Genomic DNA, 24,098 nt, shown 5'->3' on the forward strand with positions numbered 1-24,098 from the left:
CAGATTTAGTAAAATGTCTGACAGTGTTGAGGGAAAAAAATAATAATTATTTGTTTAGTAGAGTGATGGCATTCGGGAAAAAACTGTTCTTGTGTCTAGTTGTCTTGGTGTGCAGTGCTCTGTAGCGACGTTTTGAGGGTAGGAGTTGAAACAGTTTGTATCCAGGATGTGAGGGGTCAGTAAATATTTTCCCTGCCCTCTTTTTGACTCGTGCAGTATATAGGTCCTCAATGGAAGGCAGGTTGGCAGTAATTATTTTTTCTGCAGTTCTGATGCACATCATGAACACATCATGCTACTCCTGGTCTTTCTTTTCACTAGACTAGCTGTACCCAATTCCTGCAAACATTCTTCATATGTTTTAGCCTCCAGCCTTCTAATCATCTTTGTTTGAATCTTCTAGGCACTTTTATAGTTTTCAGGCACTCAAAATTAAGACATTTCCAGTGGGAGATTCACAGTATAATAGATCTGATTCAAAAAGAAGTACAAAGGCATATAGAGAAGAAGAAAACAAGCATTAGCCAAGTAAAAGGGGCCAGGCTGATTTATTACATTATTCTTACAAAGAGTGGCCCTTGCTCTTTTCACCTAGAAGCAAAAGGTTGCTTGTTTTTTAATTCTGCAAACTCTGGGAACTGTTGAAGAATGTTCTGCTGCCCCAGTCCTGTCATTGATGCATGCCTTTATTGTTAATGTGAAGCAGCCTTCTTACACAAAAATGATGCAAAGAGAGCTCCCCCAAACAGTGTGCAGTTGGGGACTGTACAAGGGTCCTTCTTTTAGATAGAAATCCTCTACCATAGACTGCTTCACAAGAGGAGCGAGTGTGTGGTTGGGGTACACACTATCGTTGAGAGCAGGGCTATATTGACCCTCCGTCCCATCTTGAATATTTTGGGAATGTCAGTGTTAGAAATTAGCTGTCTGATATTGAAGTTGCTAAAGCTTTCCCCAGTTCTATCTGTTCAGATCTGTTTATTTTGTTAAGTTAATTTTGTTGAGATGATTAAGTGAGTTTTGCCCACTCTGTGACCTTTTTGCTGTTGTTAAGTGAATCACTTGTTAAATTAGAAACACAATTGTTTAATGAATCTGGCTTCCCCAATGATTTGCTTGTCAAAAGGTTACAAAAGAGTATCACATGACCTGGGATACTGCTATCATCTGAGGGTTTAAAAAAGTTTACTTTATTGCTTCTCGTGCAATGAAATTAAATGCCATTTCAGTGTACATTATAACTATAAAAATAAAACACAAACACACATCCTTCACATTCTATACAATTGAATTGAAAACCCCTAATATTACAATACTGTATTGTACTATCCAGTAGAATTCAATATGGTTACTGCCCTGTGATAGAACTGTTTTTCAGCCTATTTGTTCTTGTTTTATTATCCTGTACCATCTGCCAGATGGTAATAATTCAAAAAAAGGGGGGGGGGCAGGATGAGATGGATCTTTAAGAATGTTTTGAACTTTCTTAAGGCAGTGGGAGCTATAAAGCTCTTCCAAAGAGGGGAGAGGGCAACCAATGATCCTCTGGGCAATGATGCTAACTCTCTGGAGCACTGTCCTATTTGACACTGTGCAATTGGCAAACCATACGTAGAAGCAGTAAATTAAAATACTCTCTATGGTGCAGCGGTAGAAGGTCATGAACAGTTTTTCATTCAGTTGTTGTTTCCTGAGAAGTCTCAGATAGTATAATCTCTGCTAGGCCCTTTTGACCAGTGCTGCAATGTGAGTGCCTCAGGTCAGATAATCTTTTATGCTAACACCCAGAAAATTAAAACTGGCCCACTTGCTCCACACGGTCTCCATTGAGAAGCTAGGACTGGATGTCTGATCTGTTCCTTCTATAGTCCACTATAGGCTCCTTGGTCTTATTGGTGTTAAGGACCAAATTATTGTCTCCATACCATGAAAGCAACCAGTCCTCTTCATCTCGATAGGCAAACCCCCTAGAGATGAGTCCCACCACTGTTATATCAGCTGTAAATTTAGTAATACTATTATTAGTGTGAGTGAGAATGCAACCATGCACATAGAGAGTATAGAGTAAGGGACTCAACACGCAATCCTGTGGTGTACCAGTGTTAAGAATAAGAGCTGAAGAGATATACTGTAATTACCTAATCTGACCCTCTGAGAATGGCCAGAAAGGAAATCCATAATCCAAAGGCAGATCTGAGTGAGTAGCCACGTGCCTAAACTTTGATCACATTTATTTGTTTGTTTGTTTATTTAATTCAACCTCTGTGCCGCCCAATCCCAAAGGACTCGGGGTGGCTTACAACAGTATAAAATACAGAAAAAGAAGTCAGATATAAAGTCTGAGCTATAAAACCTTAACCATGGGAATGCCGCAATTGTTGCAAATGTGAAAAATGGTCATGTCACCTTTTTCAGTGCCATTGTAACTTTGAATGGTCACTAAATGAACTATTGCAAGTCGAGGACTGTATAATAGATTAGAATATGTCAGACAGGTGAAAAAAAAATTGAATAATAATTCTTGGAATCTTCTATTCAGAGAACCCAGATACTTAAGAAAATTGGAGATTTCAGAGTGATTCTGGAGTTGGACATAAATAATATAAATAAAAGAAGGAAAAATGAGCCATAAATACTAATACTGATTTCTGTGTAAATGAGATTTCCATTGAAATCTCTGTTTTCAATGGAACCAACATAGCTATCAGTCACTTTTGCAGAATGCATCAAAACAGCTATTTAGGATGTTCTACACACTTAGTAGGCTCATTGGGAAAAAATGTATTTATGAATTACAAAATAGAAACAAAACTGGAAACTGGCAAAAAGAATGGAAGTTCAACAAGTTGCTGTCAATTTGAATGCGATTAAATGTGAATATTGATTTTAATTTTCAGAAGGGCATTTACAACCATGATTAATAAATTTCCGTTTTTTTATATTCTTCTAGAAATAAGTGAAACCAACGAATCTTTGAAAACCAAAATGTCTGAACTGCGTCTCTATTGTGATCTCTTGATGCAGCAGGTCCATACAATACAAGAATATGTACATCATGATGGGAATCATTCCTCACCAAGCATTGAGGTAATATTTAATTGTTTGAAAAAGTTTTTATTCACTCACGTTAAATTCTTGGATTATAAGGATATGCAATGGTATCATGGTGGATCCATAGCTTTATCTGAGAGTACTTCAACAGTCCATCACTGCCATACTACCTGTAATAATCGAATCTCAAAGATATACCAAATATTTTAGATTATATTTTTAAATGTTTATTGTTCCCTTCCAATATAGCAAAACTTTAATTTAATTGTTTTTTTGTCTGTTTTTAGTCTGTTAAATCCAAATGTCCACTATCTCAAAATTTTTGCACAGTATAGTTTGTGTCAGTATCTATCAATTTACATTTGATATGTAAAGTGATATTTTGCATATATTACAAAAATTGATAAAATGACCTAGTGTGTGTATGGGTGCATATTGGTTTAATCTACTTCCTTCTGCACCTTATAAATTAAGAGCTGCACATCTAACATTTCCAAATTATTTAGCAGATAGCAAATAGAAAAAGCCTCTTAATAAGTTAACCTTATTGAAAACTGCATTTATTTTACCGAGAAAACTAAATGAATTCCAAACCTGTATCTCGTTTCATTGCTGTCAAAATGGATCTATATTAACCAATGTGAGAAACATTTTTAGAAATCATTTAATCAAAATGATTTAAAAAACCCAGTAAACAATTGCAAAACTACATGGGTTAATATGTAGTCCTATCTACCCAATTTATAGATTAATTAGCCATCTTAAACTCTATTTAATGCTATTTGCTGTTACCACATTATCATCAATATTTTCAGAATTTATGTTGACAAAATTAGAATGCTAGAAGGCTAATTATTTAAATATATATATGTAGATTAAAAAAAACCCGCTATTAGAATATGACCAGAGGTCCGGAGCAGCATGAGGCTCTTTGGGCCTCCTCCTGTGGCTTTCTATCCCATCACTAGCTGGCCTCGCCCTTCCCTCCCTCACCTGGCCTGAGAAGGTTAGGGCGACGGCGTTAATGGACAAAGGCTTTTAGCTCATTAGCTCCAGCTCCCTGCACTATTCATGTGCTCCTATATTGATAATGAATATGTTGGCATGGGCTTTTCCAGTTTGTCAACATCTGGAAAGTTGCCTGTTCTTTTCTCTATTTTTAAATATTTAATAACTTTTATCGTGTTATAAACAAAGTTACCAGAACAAAAATGTCTGAGGTGGTACAGTGAACATCTCTACCCCACCCAGCCGTTAGAAATGTTAGGGGTCAACAGAATAAGTTAAGTCCCTACAAACCAGCAATTACAATTTCTGGTTTGCAATTAAATTACAGTTAAATTGGTGAAAAGTTTTGCTAGGAAGCAGTTTGTTCTAAAGGTTTTCAATATCTGTTCTTTCATTTTGTTTCCAGAATATGAATGAAGCTTCTTCCTTGCTCAGTGCCACCTGTGATACATTTATCACTACACTTGAAGAATGTGTGAAAATAGCGAATGCCAAATTTAAGCCGGAGATGTTTCCATTGCCTCATCCCGACCCTTTAGTTTCTCCTGTGTCTCCTTCACCTGTACAAATGGTTGGATATTCTTTAATATCAAAATCCCTGAAGTTTTGGGGAACTTTGGGAGGCAGCAGTAGGGGATAAACTAGCATATGGTTCCTCAGTCTTGTCCTTATTCAGGTCACCAGGCTGGGCCTCTACCCAAAGTTGTGAAACTCTCAAACCATCTCAGGAAAACTTACCTATTCTTAACTGCCTTGTTTTAGAAACATGTACTTCTGATAGCAATCTTGCTTGTTCTGAAGGATATTACCTCATACTTTTACTGCCCATAAACTCCATAATATTTGTCTATGAGCAAAAAACCAAGATGGAGTTCAATGGAAATAGAGGACCTCCATGGCTGACTATTCCCAGCCCTAAACTGTTCTATTCCCTTCCAAGCCACCCATGTTTTCTTCTGCAGACCTCGTAACCTCTAAAGCACAAAAGTCCAGACCTAGCCTATTAATCCTAATTTACTTAAACATAGTGCTTCAAGGCCTCCTTACTGTTGGAAACTAAATATTAAAACCAACAATAAAAGCAATGTATTTTTTAAAATTATGATGTTATAAATGCTATTTCATTTACGTTCATATAATGCATGTTCCTCCGAGTACATTCGGAAAAAAACATTCTAAATACATATTTTAAAATAAATATTTCATTACAAATAGACCTGTAATAACCTGCTTCATTATTTATATTATTTTTTAGATGAAACGTTCTGTTAGCCATCCTGGAACTTGTACCCTTGAGAGGTAAGTATAAAGTTGTGATTAAATATTATTCTAAAATCAAAGAAATTAGAACCAAAATGTTGAGGTTCACTTATCCCATTGTGAGATATTGTCCGATCTCAAGTAAATGGGAATATTCCATGATCTGGCAATTGAAATTCACAGCCTGTTGTCCCATATAATCTGACATTAATTTCGGAAGAATGTAGTTCTGGTGAGTTTCTCTTACAGTATATAATTGAAAATTAATTCATGACTAGATTCAATTCACTATGATAGTTTTATTTTGTACAGGCAATCCTCATTTAGTGACTGTTCATAGTTATGACCTTGCAAGTCAGTGCAGTCAATTAGAATATATTTGGGAATTTGGCGTACTCTATTCTCCACTGCTTCTGGAAGGAGAGTCCAGGATGGGTTAACCCTCAATCTTATTGGTAGAGACTGAGTTATAAATTAACATGTTAATTAGGCACCGCCCCTTGCCTGCCCCCAAGGGCTCAGTTTTTAAAACTCAGTCATTGGAAAGAGACTTATGAGTTTAACTTGGTCAAAGTTTTAGTAGAATAAATGTTTTAATATTGATCTAACATGTTTTTTCTTGTCTTTGTTTACTGTTTTTCAGATGCTGTTTCACCAAGGACGGGGTCGCTGCCCTCCGTGGGCACCACCCCCATCACTGGCCCCTATGGAACCTCTTCCCTCAGAGGGTACCGTTTCGGAAGGGGGATTCAGCCCTAGGTCACTGACCTCAGCGGTCAGACCTGGCTGCAGCCGAAGGTGGGGGAGTCCACCCCCCACCCCCACTGGGAGATTGACAGAAACGAGGTTGCCAAAATGAGGAGCCGGATGGCAAGGCAATCCGGAGAAGGCTTACCGCTGCAGCGCTACTCGAATGAGGCGGAACGCGCTGATCATATGTTTGGTGGTGAGGAATGCTGCCGCGGTGACCGCCGTTTGCCTTCAGCAGAATCGGCCTTTCGAGGAGACGCGCGAGTGCACTGAAGGAGCCATATGGCCGGCGGTTTGTCGAGGATCGCGCACGCACGCGCGCAAGGCAACCTGTCAGTCAGCCTCCCAGATGATCAGCGGCTCCCCGTTCATTAGGAAAATTCCTATTGCCGCAGCGGCTGACAGGGATGCTGGCTCGGGAGCCTCAGGTGTCCTGACAGCCACAACGAGACGAGAGGCGATGGCAAATTACCGCCCTCGGCACTCGCGACCGCCATTTTGGAGATCGCCATTTTGGGTGACATGTCGGTCGCGCCCGCCATTTTGGATTACATTTAGGCGGGAAAACCCCCCCACTCCCTCCCACTAATCGCCTGTATAAGCGCGAAGGAGTCACCCTAGTGGGCGGAGTTACATGACACAGAGATCGAGGGCCATTTTGTAGTAGATTACAATAGCCTCGGTCGTGACTTTACATACAGAAAATCTGTCTTCAAGTCAGTGTTTGTTCTGCCTTGACCGCAAGATAAGGATCCGTGAGTACCATGGAGCAATCTGATGCGGGGGCAGAGAAGGTGGCCTGTTCGGCTATGGTTCCCAAGGCAAAGGATAAGGCCAAGTCTAAGCCCAAATCACAGGGAACTTCCTCCTCAGCACTCAGAGAAGCCGAAAGGAGGATTCAGGCGTTAGAGCAGAGGTTGGAGACTGCTCTCCAGGCCCCTTCCCTGACTGCAGGACAATCCCCAAGTCAACTGCTACAGGAGCCTTGACACCACGCTCCATGGCCCAAGGGAATTTGTTACCAGGAAGGGATTGGTCCCCAGATCGCCAGATTAATCAGCAGGCCCAACTGCCCTTAAGCAGACCAGGGTCTGCCACCAATACAAGGCCTTTATGGGGATTTTCACCCCAGACAACTGTAGGCCCAACTGCTTCATTCACCCCCACAGCTGCTGGACTCAGAACTCAGAGTGACACCTGGCAAGGTCTATCTCTTGCCCTGCAGGAGATGATTACTAATGTATACTCGCAGGGAGTAGCATCGGGGGTGCAACAATGCAGCCAACAGCCCCGTCAACCACAAGGCCGGAATCTGTGGTCTGCACCGCCCCTTTCGGGTTTGGAGTTGTCAGAGGGAACATTGCAGGATGACAGCGACAAGGATTATGATCTGTCGGATGACGAAACAACTCCTGAGCCACCTTCAGTTGCTGGACTCTTCAAGCCTGCCTTGTTCAGGATTTTATTACACAAGGCTAAACTAGCGGTGGACCTCCCTGGTCCTGCAAAGGCCGCTGAGACGCCCAGGTCAACTATCCTACTGACAGAACCCAAACCTGAAACAGACCATATCCCGGCACCAGATATTTTTATACAAAACGCCAAAAGACCATGGCAACAACCAGCGGCAGCTCAAGGCCCTTCGGCGTTGGAGCGCAAGTTCTATACCTGTGACGAGGAACTGGAGAATTTGCTCCAATTTCCACCAATTGACCACCCAGTGGTAAATCTGGTTTCTAATGCCATGGTTCCTGCCGAGTCAGGGGACAATCTGAAACCCGAGGACAGGAAGGCGGAGATCCTGCTCCGGAAATCGCATGCCATGTCCGGATGGGGATTTCGAGCAGCGGCCGCTGCTTCTTTCTTCAATAGGGCTTCAATAGCGTGGATTGAAGAAATGATGGCTAAACTGGGACCGGAGGATGGTAGGCTGCGGCAGGACTTGAGTAAGCTGCTAGCCGCAGCGGAGTTTTCGGCGGACGCTACTCTCCACGCTGCCAAGTTCTCGGCAAGAGGGATGGCCACCACGCTTTCATCCAGACGCCTGTTGTGGCTAAGGAACTGGCAGGCCGACACTAAATCAAAGTGGCGCTTGGCCTCCTCCCCTTTCCACGGCGCTGACCTCTTTGGGGAGGTTCTGGATAAAGTCCTTATCGAAGATAAGGATAAGCGGAAGGTTCTCCCCAGGTCAAACAGGCGGCAGGACAGGTGGACTACACCGTACAACATACGGCAGTCCTTTCGTTGGGACACTTCTTCTGGAACGGGCCAGGCCCAGTGACCGTACTCGCAGGGCCGTTTCAACCAGTCTTCATCCTTTCGGAATGACCGGTCGGGCTTCCAGGACAGAACCAGAGGATATCAGCAGGCTAGACGCCCTTTTAGAGGCACAGGCCAGAGGGGCATCAAACGCCCCAAATGACTCCGACGGCAGACAGCCAATAGGGGGAAAGCTTCGCTTCTACAGCTCATCCTGGCGAGCCACATCTTCGGACAAATGGGCAATAGCCACGGTGTCGCGAGGCCTAAGGTTGGAGTTCCTTCAGCCCCCACCCAACCGTTTCCTCCAGTGCCCGACACCACGGAACCCGGCCAAGAAAGAGCAACTGTTTCAGGAGATAACGCACCTATTGCGTATCCAGGCCATAGAACCGGTTTCTATTCCATGATCTTCACTGTACCAAAATCATCAGGAGGTTGCCGTTTGATCCTGAATTTGAAGCAACTAAACCTGTACATCCTGTACAGGAAATTCAGGATGCACTCGTTGCAGACCATCCTGACGGCAATTCGCCTCCAGGACCTTTTAACATCACTAGACCTGAAGGAGGCATATCTACACGTACCAATTTATCCTCCTCATCGAAGGTTTCTGCAATTTTGTGTCGAGGGCGTGCACTATCAATACAAGGCCATGCCATTCAGCCTTTCTTCGGTGCCCCGCACGTTCACTAAGCTGCTGGACGTCCTCTCAGCGAGCCTGCGCGCACAATCGGTGCGCCTAATGGCCTATTTGGACGACATTGTGATCTTGTCCAAATCACGGGCACAGGCTCAGCAGGATCTCGCCCTGACGATGAGGACCTTGACGGAGCACGGCTTTACCATCAATGTGCCCAAGAGTCAGCTGATCCCATCTACCACGCTGCTACATCTGGGCTCCATCATCGACACGACTTCGTGCATGGTGTATCTCTCCCCGGAAAGACGGAAGAACATAGTATCCCTCGTTTCATCCCTTCGGAGAGACAAGAGGACGTCCCTGGCCTTTTTGTCCAGGGTACTAGGGACCTTAGTCTCTTGCATAGGGATAATTCCGTGGGCCAGACACCACATTCGAAGCCTTCAATGGTTTCTGCTGCCAGCCCAGAAGGTCAGGACAAGCAACTCCACTGTGCGGGTTCGTCTTCCAAGGGAGATAAAGGACTCTCTGGCATGGTGGGTCTCCCCAGCCTTGCACTGTGGGCTGTCGTTCCGCACTCACGATCTAGTCACACTGACTACAGACGCCAGTCTCTCGGGTTGGGGAGCGCATATTGGTCAGCAGTGCGCACAAGGCCTCTGGTCCACGGAGGATCTCAACCCGGTGAACATAAATTTTCTGGAGCTCAGGGCAGTTTTCCTGGCGCTCCAACATTTTATTCTTCTGATTCAAGACAAGCATGTACTAGTCCTGACGGACAATGTCGCGACCAAGGCCTACCTCAACTATCAGGGGGGTACGAGGTCGCGACGCCTCATGCAAGAAGCTTCGGCCCTCTTCACCTGGGCCGAGAGGAATCTGGCATCATTATCAGCGGAACATATTGCAGGGGTCGACAACACTCAGGCCGATTGGCTGAGCAGGACCACACTCGACCCGACAGAATGGAAGCTGGACTCGCGACTGTTCCAGGCAATCACGAAGCGTTTCGGCACGCCTCTGGTGGACATGTTCGCGACGCACGCCAATGCGCAACTCCCCAGATTTTACACTCGTTTCCCTTCGCACAAGGCGGAGGGAGTCAATGCCCTAACCTCGCATTGGCCGCAAGGTCTCCTATACGCCTACCCACCAACGAAGATCCTACAGAAGGTGGTAGACAAGATTTTGCAGGAGAGGGCAGAGGTAATTCTGGTAGCTCCGTACTGGCCGCGCAGACCGTGGTTTTCAGATCTAGTGTCTCTTTCAATCTCCCCGCCGTGGAGGATCCCGGACAGAGAAATATCCCTCAACCAGGGATCGGTCAATCACCCGGAACCCCAGTGGTTTCAACTAACTGTTTGGAGATTGAGCGGAGCAGATTGAGGGGACACAATTTGCCTAATAGCATTATATCGACGATACAGGCAGCTCGACGGCCATCCACCTCGAGGATCTACCAGGCCACCTGGTCGGCCTTCTGTAAGTTCTGTCAGGAGAACAACACGGACACGGAGTCGGCTTCGGTGTTGCAGGTATTGGGGTTCCTCCAAGCGGGTCTGGATCGGGGGTTAGCTCCCAATACCCTCAAGAGGCAGGTCGCAGCTTTGTCCACAATTATTAGAACAGGGGATTATAGGTCCTTATCTTTCCATCCTTGGGTAAAGGACTTCATAAAGGGTGCTGCGAATACTCATCCCCCGACAATTCATCGATTTCCGTCGTGGGACCTGTCGTTGGTGCTAAATGCATTGACTGGTCCACCGTTCGAACCCTTAAGGTCCATAACACTTAGGTTTCTAACAATTAAGATGGCCTTCCTGGTCGCGGTTACATCGGCTAGAAGGGTCTCGGACATATCGGCGCTATCTATACGTCCTGATCTTTGTATATTTTACCCTGACAGACTGGTTTTACGGCTAGATCCAGCATTTCTGCCTAAGATTAACTCTCTTTTTCACAGGAAGCAGGAACTAGTGTTGCCTGACTTTTGTTCTCATGGGAATCATCCGTTAGAACTCAGGTGGCACAAACTGGATGTCAGGAGAGCCGTCAAGATCTATATTAGACGGACAGAGTCATTTAGAAGGTCTGAAAGGTTGTTCATCTCTTTCTCACAGACTAAATCAGGGCTTGGGGTTTCTCCCAAGTCCATCAGTCGTTGGATCCGAGAGTGTATTGCTGAGGCTTACAGAACTACCACTCAGACTCTCCCTCAAGGGATTACTGCTCATTCCACTCGCAGTGCAGCCGCATCAGCAGCCTGGATGACACAGGCTTCGGCTGAGGACATACGCCGGGCGGCAACGTGGTCTGCACCTTCTACGTTTATCCGGCATTATAAACTGGACACGTATGCTTCCGCTGAAGCTTCGTTTGGGAGAAGGGTGTTGCAGAGGGTTTGTTCTTCTACTGTTGATCCCTGAATCTGCACTTTCCCTCCCTTGGACTAGAACTGGGGCATATCCCATGTTGGACTCTCCTTCCAGAAGCAGTGGAGAAGAACCGTTGTACCTACCTGAACGGTCTTCTCGATGCTCTGGAAGGAGAGTCCAGACCCACCCAAGTAATCGTTGGATTCAGGGGATTGGGTTTGACTTTTTAGTTGTTTGTGTTTAATAAGGGTTCAATAAAATTGTGTTGGATTATAATGACTTCGTTTTTTAAAACTGAGCCCTTGGGGGCAGGCAAGGGGCAGTGCCTAATTAACATGTTAATTTATAACTCAGTCTCTACCAATAAGATTGAAGGTTAACCCATCCTGGACTCTCCTTCCAGAGCATCGAGAAGACCGTTCAGGTAGGTACAACGGTTCATTTGCCTCCTTAGCAAAATATTTATGTTTAACCTGAAGCGATTTTTTCACCTTTTCATCTTTTTAAGTATTATTTTTGGCAACATATGTCAGGGATTTACAAACAAGATTAATGAACCCAAAAAACCTGTGTGTCTTAAAAACATATAACCTGTGCAATATTTTAATTTTAGGAGCAGTCGCTTTGGAAAAGAACCAAATGTAGCTTCCCATCAGCTTTCCTATCGGTGGAGAAGATTAGCCTCAGATACAGAACCTTCAATGGATATTGCTTTTGAAGATACAGACAGTAAGGATATGACCTTATGGGTATTGTCATTACTTTGTACTCATTTTTCTTACATCTCAGCCTATATTTTTGCTAGAATAATAGTGAATATCAAAATAAATTACAGCAACAGTCTTGCACCATACTCATTCAACTAAGATGAATTCAGTACTTTGTTAAAGATATAGAACAGGCACAATGCAGTAAGCAGTGAAAAAGTAGAATAGGATAGAATTTTTTATTGGCCAAATGTGATTGGACACACAAGGAATTTGTCTTAAGATTAAGATTTAAGATTTAATTGGATTTGCATCTGGCCCCTCTCTGAGGACTCGGGGCGGCTCAGAGCATGTACAGAAAAACAAGAAACAGTAATAACAATCCAATTAATAATACATTAAAAAACAATCTTTAAAATTCTAATTTAAAAAAACCAAAAAACCCCTATCAATACCATTCATTCAACAATCAAACTAAAGCATTCATTGATCAGGGGGGAAGATCTAAGGAACCCCAGGCCTGGTGGCAAAGATGAGTTTTTAAACTCTTTTGGAAGGTGAGGAGGGTGGGGGCAGTATGAATCTCCGAGGGGAACTGATTCCAGAGGGCCGGCCCCCCCACAGGGAACTCCCTTCCCCTAGGTCCCGCTTGCTTGGTCGACGGGACCCTAAGGAGACGAACTCTGTGGGACCTCACCGGTCACTGGGATTCGTGCGGCAGAAGGCAGTCTCGGAGATAGTCTGGTCCTATGCCATATAGGGCTTTGTAGGTCATAACCAACACTTTGAATTGTGTCCGGAAACAGATCAGCAGCCAATGCAGTCCGCGGAGTGATGACGAGATATGGGCATGTCTTGGAAGGTCCAAAACTGCTCATGCGGCTGTATTTTGGATGAGCTGAAGTTTCTGAACACTCTTCAAAGATAGCCCCATGTAGAGAGCATTGCAGTAGTCAAACCTCGAGGTGATAAGGGCATGAGTGACTGTGAGCAAAGTCTCCCTGTCCAAATAGGGCAGCAATTGGTGCTCCAGGCAGACCCGGGTAAACGCCCCCCTCGCCACAGCTGAAAGATGGTGTTCTAATGTTAGCTGTGGATCGAGGAGGATGCCCAAGTTGCAAACCCTCTCTGAGGGGGTCAATAATTCCCCCTCCAGGTGATGGATGGACAGATGGACGTGTCCTTGGGAGGTAGTACCCACAGCCACTCCGTCTTGTCTGGATTGTGCCTGAGCCTCTTGGCACCCATCCAGACCCTGACAGCCTCCAGACACCGGCACATTACTTCCACTGTTTCGCTGAGTGGACAGGGGGTGGAGATGTACAGCTGAGTGTCAGCAGCATACTGATGATAACTTATCCCATGCCCTTGAATGATCTTACCCAACAGTTTCATGTAGATATTAAATAGCAGAGGGGAGAGGACCAACCCCTGAGGAACCTCAGAAGGTAAGGACCTAGGAGTCGACCTCTGACCCCCCCGCTAACACTCACTGCGACCGACCAGAGAGGTAGGAGGAGAACCACTGTAAAACGGTGCCTCCCACTCCCAACCCCTCCTGCCGGCGTAGAAGGATACAATGATCAATGGTATTGAAAACCGCTGAGAGGTCAAGAAGCACCAGGATAGAGGATAAACCCCTGTCCCGGGCGTGCCAGAGATCATCCATCAGCGCGACCAAAGCAGTTTCCGTGCTGTAGCCAAGCCTGAATCCTGACTGCTGAGGGCCTAGATAATCGGCTTCATCCAAGGACGGCTGGAGCGCCACCACCTTCTCAACAACCTTCCCCATAAAGGGAAGGTTGGAGACTGGATGATAGTTGTTGAGAATGGCTGGGCCCAGGGAAGGCTTCTTGAGGAGGGGGTGCACAAGTACCTCCTTGTAGGGAGCCGGAAAGGACCCCTCCCTCAAAGAAACGTTGGTGCATATGCTCTCAGTGTACATAAAGGAAAAGATATGTTCATCAATAATCATAAGGTACAACACTTAATGATAGTCCAGGTACAAATAAGCAATCAAATCATATTAGAAACCGGTCAATATAAATTGTAAGGATACGAGCAACAAAGTTAGTCATACAGTCATTAGTGGGTGGACATGGGTGATAGGAACAATGAGAAAATTAATAATTGTGCAGATTTAGTAAATAGCTTTACGGTATTGAGGGAATTATTTATTTAGCAGAATAATGGAGTTCGTGGAAAACATTGTTCTTGTGTCTAGTTCTGGTGTGCAGTGCTGTATAGCATCGTTTTGAGGGTAGGAGTTGAAACATTTTAATGTCCAGGATGCGAGGGGTCAGTAAATATTTTCACAGCCCTCTTTTTGACTCGTGCAGTATACAGATCCTCAATGGAAGGCAGGTTGGTAGCAATTGTTTTTTCTGCAATTCTGATTATCCTCTGAAGTCTGTGTCTGTCTTGTTGGGTTGCAGAACCAAGCCAGACAGTTATAGAGGTGATCCATTCCCAATGTTAATTATCCTCTATTGTCTTTTTTCTGATTCTGTAAGTTGGTCATCCAGCTCCTCCATCTTCTCAATTGCTTCAACTTTCCCTTCAACTTTCTGTAAACGTTGTTCATTTTTTCCATAAATTCTTTCACCTCCTTCAGTTCTTCTTCCACTTTGCCGATATTTCTTTGTTGGTTTCTTTAAGATCTGCTTGCATAGCTTGCATCATACTTTTCAATTCCGTGGTATTGAACTTGTGTGTCTGTGCTGCAGTATCTGCCACTTTGTGTTCTGGACTTTGTTGTTGAAGTGGTTGCTGGTATCGAATGTAGTGGTATCTTCTTCATCTTTATCAATTCTTGTGATCCAAATATTTATAATCCAATAAAAAAGGAAAAAGGGAAAAATAAAAAGAGAACAAAAATAAAGAAAGAAAGAAAGAAAAGAAAGAAAAGAAAAGCGAATAAGTTTCAATATATTCCAATAAAAAACAGGAAGAAAAATAACAAATAGAAAATAAAATCACCTTAGCACAAATAAAAAAGGATAAAAATAATCCAGTCCTTCAATAGTCCATTGTGAAGGCAAGAGGAAAAAAACAACCTCCATAATTCACTACTAAATAATAAATTGCTTCCAACTAACAAAAAAGAAAAAGGGAAGGAGAAAGATATTTAATTTCAGGCTCTTCCCACCTTAATCCAATGAACAAAATCAAAGGAAAAGAGAACAATTTATTCCAAACAAAAATGTGTCAAGCCAAAACAACACTTCCCCACAGTAACAACGCAATACTGTATTGCCTCTTGTATGTCTTGCTCTTATCAAACTAAAAGGAGAAAAAAAAATCTACCAGCTCTTTTCAAGGCTATAATATAACAACTTTTGTCACTAGATGGCACTGTGACCCAGCCAATAAGTCCAATAGCCCAACACAGTTTAATTAAAAAATGAAAGCCAAAGAAAAAAAGCAGCCAAATTAAAATAGGGAGGAACAGTAATAATACTGTATATATATAAAAAATTCACAGGCACTTACATATTATAACTCCAAATCCATATCAATAAGTGGCTCTGTGACTCATCTTATCTTCAACCCTCTTTTTTTTCTGACTCTGCTTTCTCCGCCACTAAGACAGGGAGCAGTTTAAAAGAAAAACTGCTCACCCCTCTCTATAGCCACATCCAAGCAGCTTTTTTGCTCTTCTCACACATTCCAGGTATTTCCTCTCTCCATAATCATGCAAATCAATCACTTAAACCAGTGGTTCCCAAAGTGGATGGTACTGCCCTCTGGGGCGCGTTGGGATGCCTTAGGGGGCCTTAAGAGGCAAGGGTGGTGGCAGGGGGGCACTAAGAGGGGCCAGAAGGGCGGCAGATGGTTTGTTGGTCTTGTCCGTGCGCTGCTACCCATGTCCACCCAATTGCCTGCTTGCCACTTTACCCACCACTCTTTTCCCGGCGGGGGCTGGGTGGGCCATGAAATGGGCATCTTCCTGGAGTTTAACAGCTTTGTATGTCTTCGGCTGGTCTGTTTAGGAAAAATAACTTGCAAAATACAGAAAATCTTCTCACGGGGGTGAGCAATTAACGACTTCTCACAGCAAGAAGAGTTTCTGTATTTTACAAGCTTTCTTCCCAGCCGAAAGACACACAGAGCTGTAAAACTCCAGTAAAACGGCCATTTCGCAATGGGAGACAGTTTGGGGTTGACAGAGCAGTTGGAGCGGGTCACAAAATGGGCCACATATGGCTTGAGTGGTTGACCCCGAGGGTCCTTGACAGGGGAAGTGGGGTCCCAATTCAAGGGGCACCAAAGCTTTGGTACCCTCAATGCTGCTTGCTCAACCAGTTATATATGCCTGTTGCCGCTGCAGGAACTGGGCTTTGTGGAAGCAGGCACAGGCCATCCTCTGCAGAGGAGTTCTTAATTTTGCACAGAAAGCAGACGGGGGCAACTCACTCCCTTTCCCTGCACTTCTGTCACTCATGGTGCTGAGGACGACAAATGGAAGGCCGACGCCCCCCCCCACACCTTTGTCTAGAGCTGCTGGAGCCTTGGCTGAGGGGCTCTTTGTTGCTGGTGGTTTAAGCATCTGCGGCATGCGTGTGGAGGAGCCAGAGCCAGAGAGTTGCTGTGGTTACAAGAGCGATTCCAGAACGGGCGGCCAAAATATACTGTACTAGGGGAACCCTGTATGGCCGTAAATAGATTGGGGTCTTAGCTTATTGGCTGACCAGGAATGAAACAACTTTCCTGTATTTCATCCAGCGAGGGAGAGAGGTAGAGGGAGAGAATTGAGAAGTGGTTATGTGCACATCCCACGGGACTTTTTCACGGCGGTTCCTGCCTGTCCCGATTCTCCCCCTTGCTGCGCACGCTCAAGAGAGAGCAATCGAGAGGTGGCTATGTGCGCACAAAGCAGGACTGGTTCAGCTGCATTAGGCTGCATCTGGCAGCGTTTTCAAAAACGCTTCTCTTCCTTGGCCAAGCTACCAATGAAATAATCAGCTCCACCTCCCTGCCCAGCCCAGGAGGCAAGGGAAGGGAGGGAAGAAGGAAAGAGAAAGGGAGGAAAGAAGGAAGGAGAGAGAGCGGGAGGGAGGGAGAGAGAGAGAAAAAAAGAAAGAAAGAGAAAGAAAGAAAGAAAGAAAAGGAAGAAAGGAAAGGAAGGAAAAAAAGAAAGAAAGAGGGTGGGAAGGAGGGAGGGAGGAAGGAAGACAGAAAGAAGGAAAGATGATGGGAAGGAAGATAGACTGAAAAAGAAAGGAGGAAGGGAAGGGAGGGAACAAGGAAGGAGAAAGGAAAGATAGAAGAGAAAGAAAGAAAGAAAGAAAGAAAGGAAAGAACAGGAGGGAAGGAAAACATACAGAAAAAGAAAGGAGGGAGAGAAGGGAGGGAAGAAGGAAAGAAAATGGAAAGAAAGAAAAAAGGAAGGGAGGAAGGAAGGAAGACAGAAAGAAAGAAGGAAGACAGAAAAAGAAAGGGAGGGAAGGGAGGGAAGTAGGAAAGAAAAAGGAAAGAAATAAAAAGAGAGAGGGAGGAAGATAGATGGTAGGAAGGAAGGTAGACAGAAAGAAAAAGAAAGCAAGAAGGGAGAAAGGAAAGAAAGAACTAAAGAAAAACTTATCACCACAATTGAGCCTAACATTTTAGTTGCTAAGCAAGAGCATTGTTAAGTGAGTTTTATCACATTTTACAAGTTAGCCACACCCACCCGGTCCCCTGACCACCAAGCCATGTCCACCTGAGGGGGCGGCGGGCACTGAGGATGGGTTTCTAGCACCAAGGGGGTAGGGGACTGAAAAGGTTTGGGAACCACTGACTTTAAACAGTTCAGCTCACCCAGCTGCAATGGCTGCCCCAGCTAATGGCAACAGCTGAAGTTCAGAAGACTGTGGTCTGTTCCCTGTGGGGGGCGAGGTGTCTGTGATTTCCCCCAGGCCACTGATTTGTGCCTTTCCATCATTTCCAGAGTGGCTTTAATCCAATTCCGGGTCCCCAACAGCTGGGAATATCAGGGTTTCCCACAGCTTGGCTTATATGCGATATGAATTGGATATAGGATTCCCAACACATGAGACTGCTAGGTGATCTTTAATGGAATCTTATACCTTAGCAGATCCCAGACACTAGCTTACTTCATAAAGTATCTAATTCTGAAAGGTGATTTATGTGTAGGACTTAGATGTTGGGATGACTTCCTGGTATGGTATAAAATATATGGCAGTGGGAAGCCTGGCATAACAAAGCTATTGCTAGCCTAACTAGATAGCAATAGAAGAAAATACTTGTATTTTCAGGGCTGAACGGTGGAGTCCTTGGTGGTCTCTGACTTTGGCTGTTGGCCTGCAGACATTTCATCACCCAGTGAGGTAACATTTAGGGAGTAGGGTACACTGATAGGGCAAACCACTGTATATAAACAGAGAGCAAACTACACTTCCTTTGAACATGGATGATTTTACCCAGTTGGTTAATGAAATGTTTGCAAAAAATCCAACCAAATTCAGAGAACATCTGCAAGTAGATCCTGCTTACTTAAGTGCATCATAAGCATCTGGTATAAAATCTTCCTAGGTGTCTCTGTCCACATGAAGCAAAACTGCCAGGGAAGAATAGAATTAAGGTTTCATTTGGAACATCTTTGCTTAAGCTCACAGCACTGTGATTCAGATAGGATAGTGTCTCCTTGTAGAAAGTAAGCAAAGCAGGACAAATTGATTGAAGTGTGCTTTTCATGTTGCAGGACTAGCAACATTCAATTCTAGAGGAGCCCTCAATGGAGATTTGGCACCGCCGGCTGTTCCTGAAGCAAAGCTGTTGCTGTCTCAGAAACCCAGAGTGACCGAAGAGACTCTTTCTGAGCCAATCTCCTGAGGCAAGAGAACATCCCCCCACTGCCTCTGAGTAATGCTATGCAAAAGCTGCTGTAATTCTGCTCTCATCGTGAGGGAGTAGTAGTTCCCTATGTGAAGGTTTTCTCTGCACTTTATAGAATAATGTAAAAACTATATTTGAAGTGTATTTTATCTTTATATAGTTGACTTGCAAAAGTATTTTCCTAAAAAGAAAATTTCAGTTTGGGTATTTTTTAATAGATAGGTGGATTCCTCTTTGTAAATACTGCTCTTCTTTTTACTGGGTGTGATAGTCTGACCAACCTTGAGAAACAGGTTTCAGATCTAGATTAGGGAAAAACTGTCCCCTAGACCAGTGGTCCCCAACGTTTTTTCCACCAGGGACCAGTTTCAGCAAGACAATTTTTCTATGGCCTGGTGGGGGCGGAAAGGGGTGTGGTTGGGGGCGGGATTAAGCATGGGGGTGCTGGTCCTCCCCGCCCCTCTTTCCCGCCATCGCCCTGTAGCCGGCAGAACCTGCCTCCCAAGCCCTCTTGCCCAGCGGGAGCTAAGCGCTGGAGAGAGGGGGTCAGGCTGGCCCTCCTGCCTCCCCCCAGCCAAAAACGCAAAAGCACCCCGCGGCAGAAGCCAAAAGAGGCTTGAGCCTCTCGGTCCTTCCTGCCCCTCTGTCCCGTCCATCGTCCTGTGGCCGGCAGAACCTGCCTCCCGAGGCCTCTTGCCCGGCGGGAGGCGAAGCGCTGGAGGGAGGGGGTGGCGGCATGAGGGCCGGCAGCTGCTGACTCCACGGACCGGTGCAACATGCCCCGCGGCCCGGTACTGGTCCGCGGCCCGGTGGTTGGGGACCCCTGCCCTAGACTGATCCACTGAATTTAATCCCAGAGTTCCTTTACCAGAAATATATTCTCCTGAGAACAGTCTCTTTCCCACCAATATCAGTGGCAGTCCATCATATTGTAATGACATCTTTATTTCAGGACAGATTTGTGGTGGAGTTTGTTAAAAGACTGAGATGATTCCTAAAAGGTATCTCATTAGTAATCTCTCATCCACCACTGTGTCTTTTTTTAAAGATACTACCTAGATTTTTAAAGTATATCTGAAATTCCATTGAACAAGGTAGAATGTCAATGCATCAGAGGGAACATTTCAGCCAAAATTAAACACTTAAAAGTCACACCAATGCTATCAAGTGAAATGGATATGGAGTAAAGTCGGTGAGATTTTATAGTGCTTAGTTTGAGTTAGACCTAATCTGATTAATTAAATATCAGCCTAATAGCTGAAAGCATCTGCATTTTTTCTTTGACTTGCACCCAAAAATATAGCCAATCAGAAATATGTTATGGATGTGCAGTATTTTTTTAAGCACACATATGTAATTATGAGGCATTATGCTATACACTGGTTAAAGATATTTTAACATTTAAAAAGATACGTATTCCTTTTTGCACCATAAAATGCCTATTTAATCTTACTGCGATGAAAAGATAAGAAAACAGGCTTAATTCTTATTGAGATTTTCCTCACTAAATATGGCTTGTGGCAGTGTTTGCTTGTTTGTTTTTCATGTTAATTGGGCAGAATCCATCAGTGTTAGGAGCTTGCAAGGCAAGTAAAGGCATATTTTAATCTTGTGTTAAACAGTGTTTCCTTTGTCTGGACTGACCCCCCCTCCCCAGTACCTCCCCCTTTTCTTTTTTAGTATGAGGCAAAACTAATCTTCAGAGTGTCTTTTCAGCAGGTTTTTTTTTTTTACATTAGTGCTGTTTTATAAAGTCTGCTCTTCAGCTGTTGTTGTGATGTATTCGTGTTTGCAGCAGAACATGTATGTTAATGAACCTTTACGCCAAAGGGAGGGTGGCTTTCATCATGGTGGGCCCTAGTCTCAGAAATCAGAAAAATACAGCAAGATCCTCTTCTATTCACTCCCTGCCACTTGCCTCTGTCAGTGCTGGGAGGCCAAATTCTAACTAAAGCTTGTAGCAGTCATTTATGTCAGGGGTTCCCAACCTTGCGTAAGACTTGTGGACGTCAACTCCCAGAATTCCTTAGCCAACTGAGGTGAAGTCCTCACATCTTAAAGTTGCAAAGGTTGGAGACCCCTGATATATGGTACATCATGGGCCCAGCTGGCCCGAAAGAGCTCTGGCGATGCCACTCTGTTTCCGCCAGAGCAAAGAGGAAATATGGGACTTGAAGTTCAGCAGTGTTTGCACAGACATGTCTGAGGGGTTGTGTCCAAAGTTGTTAAATGTTTTGAAATGTATATTTTTGTTTTTTATTCACTTTGGGATAGATTTAGTTAATGTATTGACCATAGAGCACTTTAAAAAAAAATGCTTTTTTTTAAAAAAAAAGTGATGTAAGTGTTCAATAAATGCAGTTTTTACACAGTCATTCTCTCTTCATTTATAATTGCATAACTTTTGATCATTGGAGGTTTTTAAGAAAAGGCTGAATAGCAATCTATCTGAAATGGTATACTGTAGGTCTCCTGTTTGAGCATGGGGTTAGACCAGAAGACTTACACAGTCACTTCCAGCTCTGTTCTGGTTGAATGATAAAGGGTTTTTTAAATGCTAAGGCTTTTACTACCCTCGCCTCGAACTAAAAAGAAAACCTCTCCCTAATACAAATAAGCAGACTCTGTAGTTGTAAGAAGGGTGGCAGAAGCACGAACGGCACTCTGAAGAAGAATATATGTTAATATCACATTGCTGTGGCAACATTTTAATGACAGATACCAGATTTTTGTGTGTGTTTTGGTGCCACCTTCCAGGTACTTACTTCCGTTTACAAAACAGCACAACCAAAGGTGTCTGTGCCTCTGCATCGCTCCAACCTCACAGTTTTTTTACTGACTGCCTCTGTGGATTGTATGGTTCTTATTCATGCTTTGAGTCATGCTATCAGAAAAAATGATTTATTGACTTGTAATGTCATTCACTGATTTGGCAATCACCAATATGGTGATAAACCCATCAGAATAACTCTGCCTGCCATAGTCTATTGTCTTCTAACATGTCATGGTGATGTGAGAATATTGATAAAAGATTTCCTTTGTTTTATTTGCTTTACTATTATTCTTCTTCCACAATTCTCTGTTACAGAGGTGCCTTTCTCTATTTCAGAGGTGTCAAACACGTGGCCTGCGACCTGGATGAGTCACACGCTGGCCACGCCCACCCCCATTTTAATTAAGGGACAAAAAGTTGCAATAGATAACATGATGGCAATGTGACGATGCGGGTTTGAGACACCTGCTCAATTTAGAAAAAAAGGAAAGGATATTCAGAATGAGTTTGATAATCCTACTCTGACTGAAACATTTTCAGGTTTCAAACATCATCCCCAGATTTTGGTGGTAATCGCAGAGTTGCATTTTTCAACAAAAACAAGCAGTACATGTAAAGAAAATAAAGTCAATTCTCCTGCTGCTTCCTTGCCTGGTGAAATATGCAAGGCAGGATTCCCATATATTTAACAATGGCGTGATGAATGAAATTCCCTTTTCTCACTTAACTTTTTGTTTTCATGCCATTGCATTTTATTTAATTCTTCCTTTTATGAATCAGGGATGCTTAGTGCGTCAGGAATAAAGTATGTAGGATTTAAACGGTTTCGTTTTGTGTAGATGTAAGAGTAAATATTTAAATGGGAAAAACTGTGTGGTCTGAGAACAATCCAAAATCATGCAGCCGAATTTCACAATGTTAAGGAACTGAGGAACCATTCATTTGTAGTTTCTGGATCATGGGTTACCCTCCACCCCCAAACCCTGCCCAAACAGAGGTTGAAAGTAGGAGAAAAAGGAAGAAAAAAGACTAGAATACAGAGGTGGTAATATGCAGGTGGCATGCTTTATTTAAAAGGAACACTATCTCAAGGAGGTTCAGTAAAATAGCTAAGAGCTCACTAATAGTTTACTACTTTACTACTATACTAAATTTTTGTTCAGGGCAAAATGTGATGTTATAGCAACAGTTTACATTATCTTTAAACTGCGGTTCAGAACTTAGTTGCCCAGACTTGACATTATCTACCTAAATACTAACACTATTACATAATCACTGCATCCATGGAACCTCCAAGAGTTGGCACTGCTTCTGCACATGAGTTCCTAAACAGCTTTGTTCAATAACGGGATAGCCAGGTGATGTTACTTTTTTTGTAAAGCTGTTCAGGCAGTCATTGTGCCAGAAACAATGCATAGAGAGGCGATGAACAAAATGCTGGCCGCTGACATTTTGTTCCATCTATGGTAAATCAGTCATGAGCAAAATAAAGTTTGACTTTCAGACTCAACATAAGCTATTAGAGTGGGGCTTACAGGAGGGTAAATGCAAACCTCACCAATAGCTTATGTTTCTGATTGCAAATAAATTCATGCACGCAGTGAAACGTGCACAGCATAATCTCTTAGGTGTCAGGAAAGGAGTCTTCAACAGGGAGCCTCTCTACCTGTTGAGGCAAACTTAGACATCAACTTTGTGTTGAGGCACCAATATTAGTTCAATGTTGAGCAGGGTATTCGTTCCGTCAGGAACTTTCTCCTACCAACGGTTCCAAAAGTTACATTTTCAAATGTCATAAAATAAATGGTACAAAACTCCATAACCGTTATCGTCGGCTATATACAGTATGTACATGTCAAATGAAAAAAAAAACACGTTTTAAAGTCACATAATGATGACTATAAATCATAGCATAATTTCTAGGACCTTGTTCTCGTTCAGGAAGGTATAAAAATACTATTTTAAAAACTATATATTTACAAATCGGTTATTTCAGTCCGTGTGAGTCGCTTGGCAGAAGCCAAGTGCAAAGAAAATAATGGTACTTTCTACATTGATCGAATGTTAATGTTCACAGTGGCAGAGTCAATGCCAAAGTCGTTTTCTAAATTCAGCGTGTAAAGGCCCTCATCGTTCTTCTGAACATCCATTATGATAAACGTGGTTAAATCTTCACAGGTTTCAATGTGGAATCTGCCCCCCTGGCTAGAAATATTTTGTCCTCGGCGGGACCACGTTATTTCAGGAGTAGGTTCTCCAGAGAAAGCACAGGAGATGGTTAGCACTTTTCCTTCCTCGATGGAGATATCACTTGGAAGTGCTTCGATTTTGGGAGGTATCCCTTTGCAAATCAAGAAAAAAAAAGTTGAAAATTAATTCTCGATGGAGGTTACGACTTCATCGGGACAGGAGGTATATTCTAAAGGAAGTAGCGG

At 43.6% G+C, this 24,098-nt stretch overlaps 2 protein-coding genes across 4 annotated transcripts in view; one reads left to right on the top strand and one right to left on the bottom strand.

Moving 5' to 3' along the window:
• The window catches only part of PLEKHA3 (pleckstrin homology domain containing A3), a 29,131-nt gene extending 7,870 nt beyond the window's left edge, over positions 1-21,261 (top strand). The window contains exons 4-8 of one of the 3 annotated variants that reach the window (XM_070731844.1): positions 2,951-3,087; positions 4,466-4,630; positions 5,315-5,358; positions 11,960-12,095; positions 18,757-21,261. In XM_070731844.1, the coding sequence (XP_070587945.1) occupies positions 2,951-3,087; positions 4,466-4,630; positions 5,315-5,358; positions 11,960-12,095; positions 18,757-18,762 (488 nt within the window). In that variant the 3' untranslated portion in view covers positions 18,763-21,261. Of the gene's footprint in view, positions 1-2,950; positions 3,088-4,465; positions 4,631-5,314; positions 5,359-11,091; positions 11,684-11,959; positions 12,096-18,756 lie in introns of those variants that run through there. The other 2 variants (XM_070731842.1, XM_070731843.1) reach the window with 2 other exon arrangements.
• Positions 21,262-22,665: 1,404 nt separating this feature from the next.
• Positions 22,666-24,098, bottom strand: part of LOC139169288 (titin-like) — a 329,115-nt gene continuing 327,682 nt past the window's right edge. Inside the window, exon 193 of the mRNA XM_070755280.1 lies at positions 22,666-24,004. Coding sequence (XP_070611381.1) covers positions 23,712-24,004 — 293 coding nt within the window. The 3' untranslated portion in view covers positions 22,666-23,711. The remainder of the gene's footprint in view (positions 24,005-24,098) is intronic.

Source organism: Erythrolamprus reginae, chromosome 1, assembly GCF_031021105.1.
Source record: "Erythrolamprus reginae isolate rEryReg1 chromosome 1, rEryReg1.hap1, whole genome shotgun sequence".
In the NCBI taxonomy this organism is placed as follows: domain Eukaryota; kingdom Metazoa; phylum Chordata; class Lepidosauria; order Squamata; family Dipsadidae; genus Erythrolamprus; species Erythrolamprus reginae.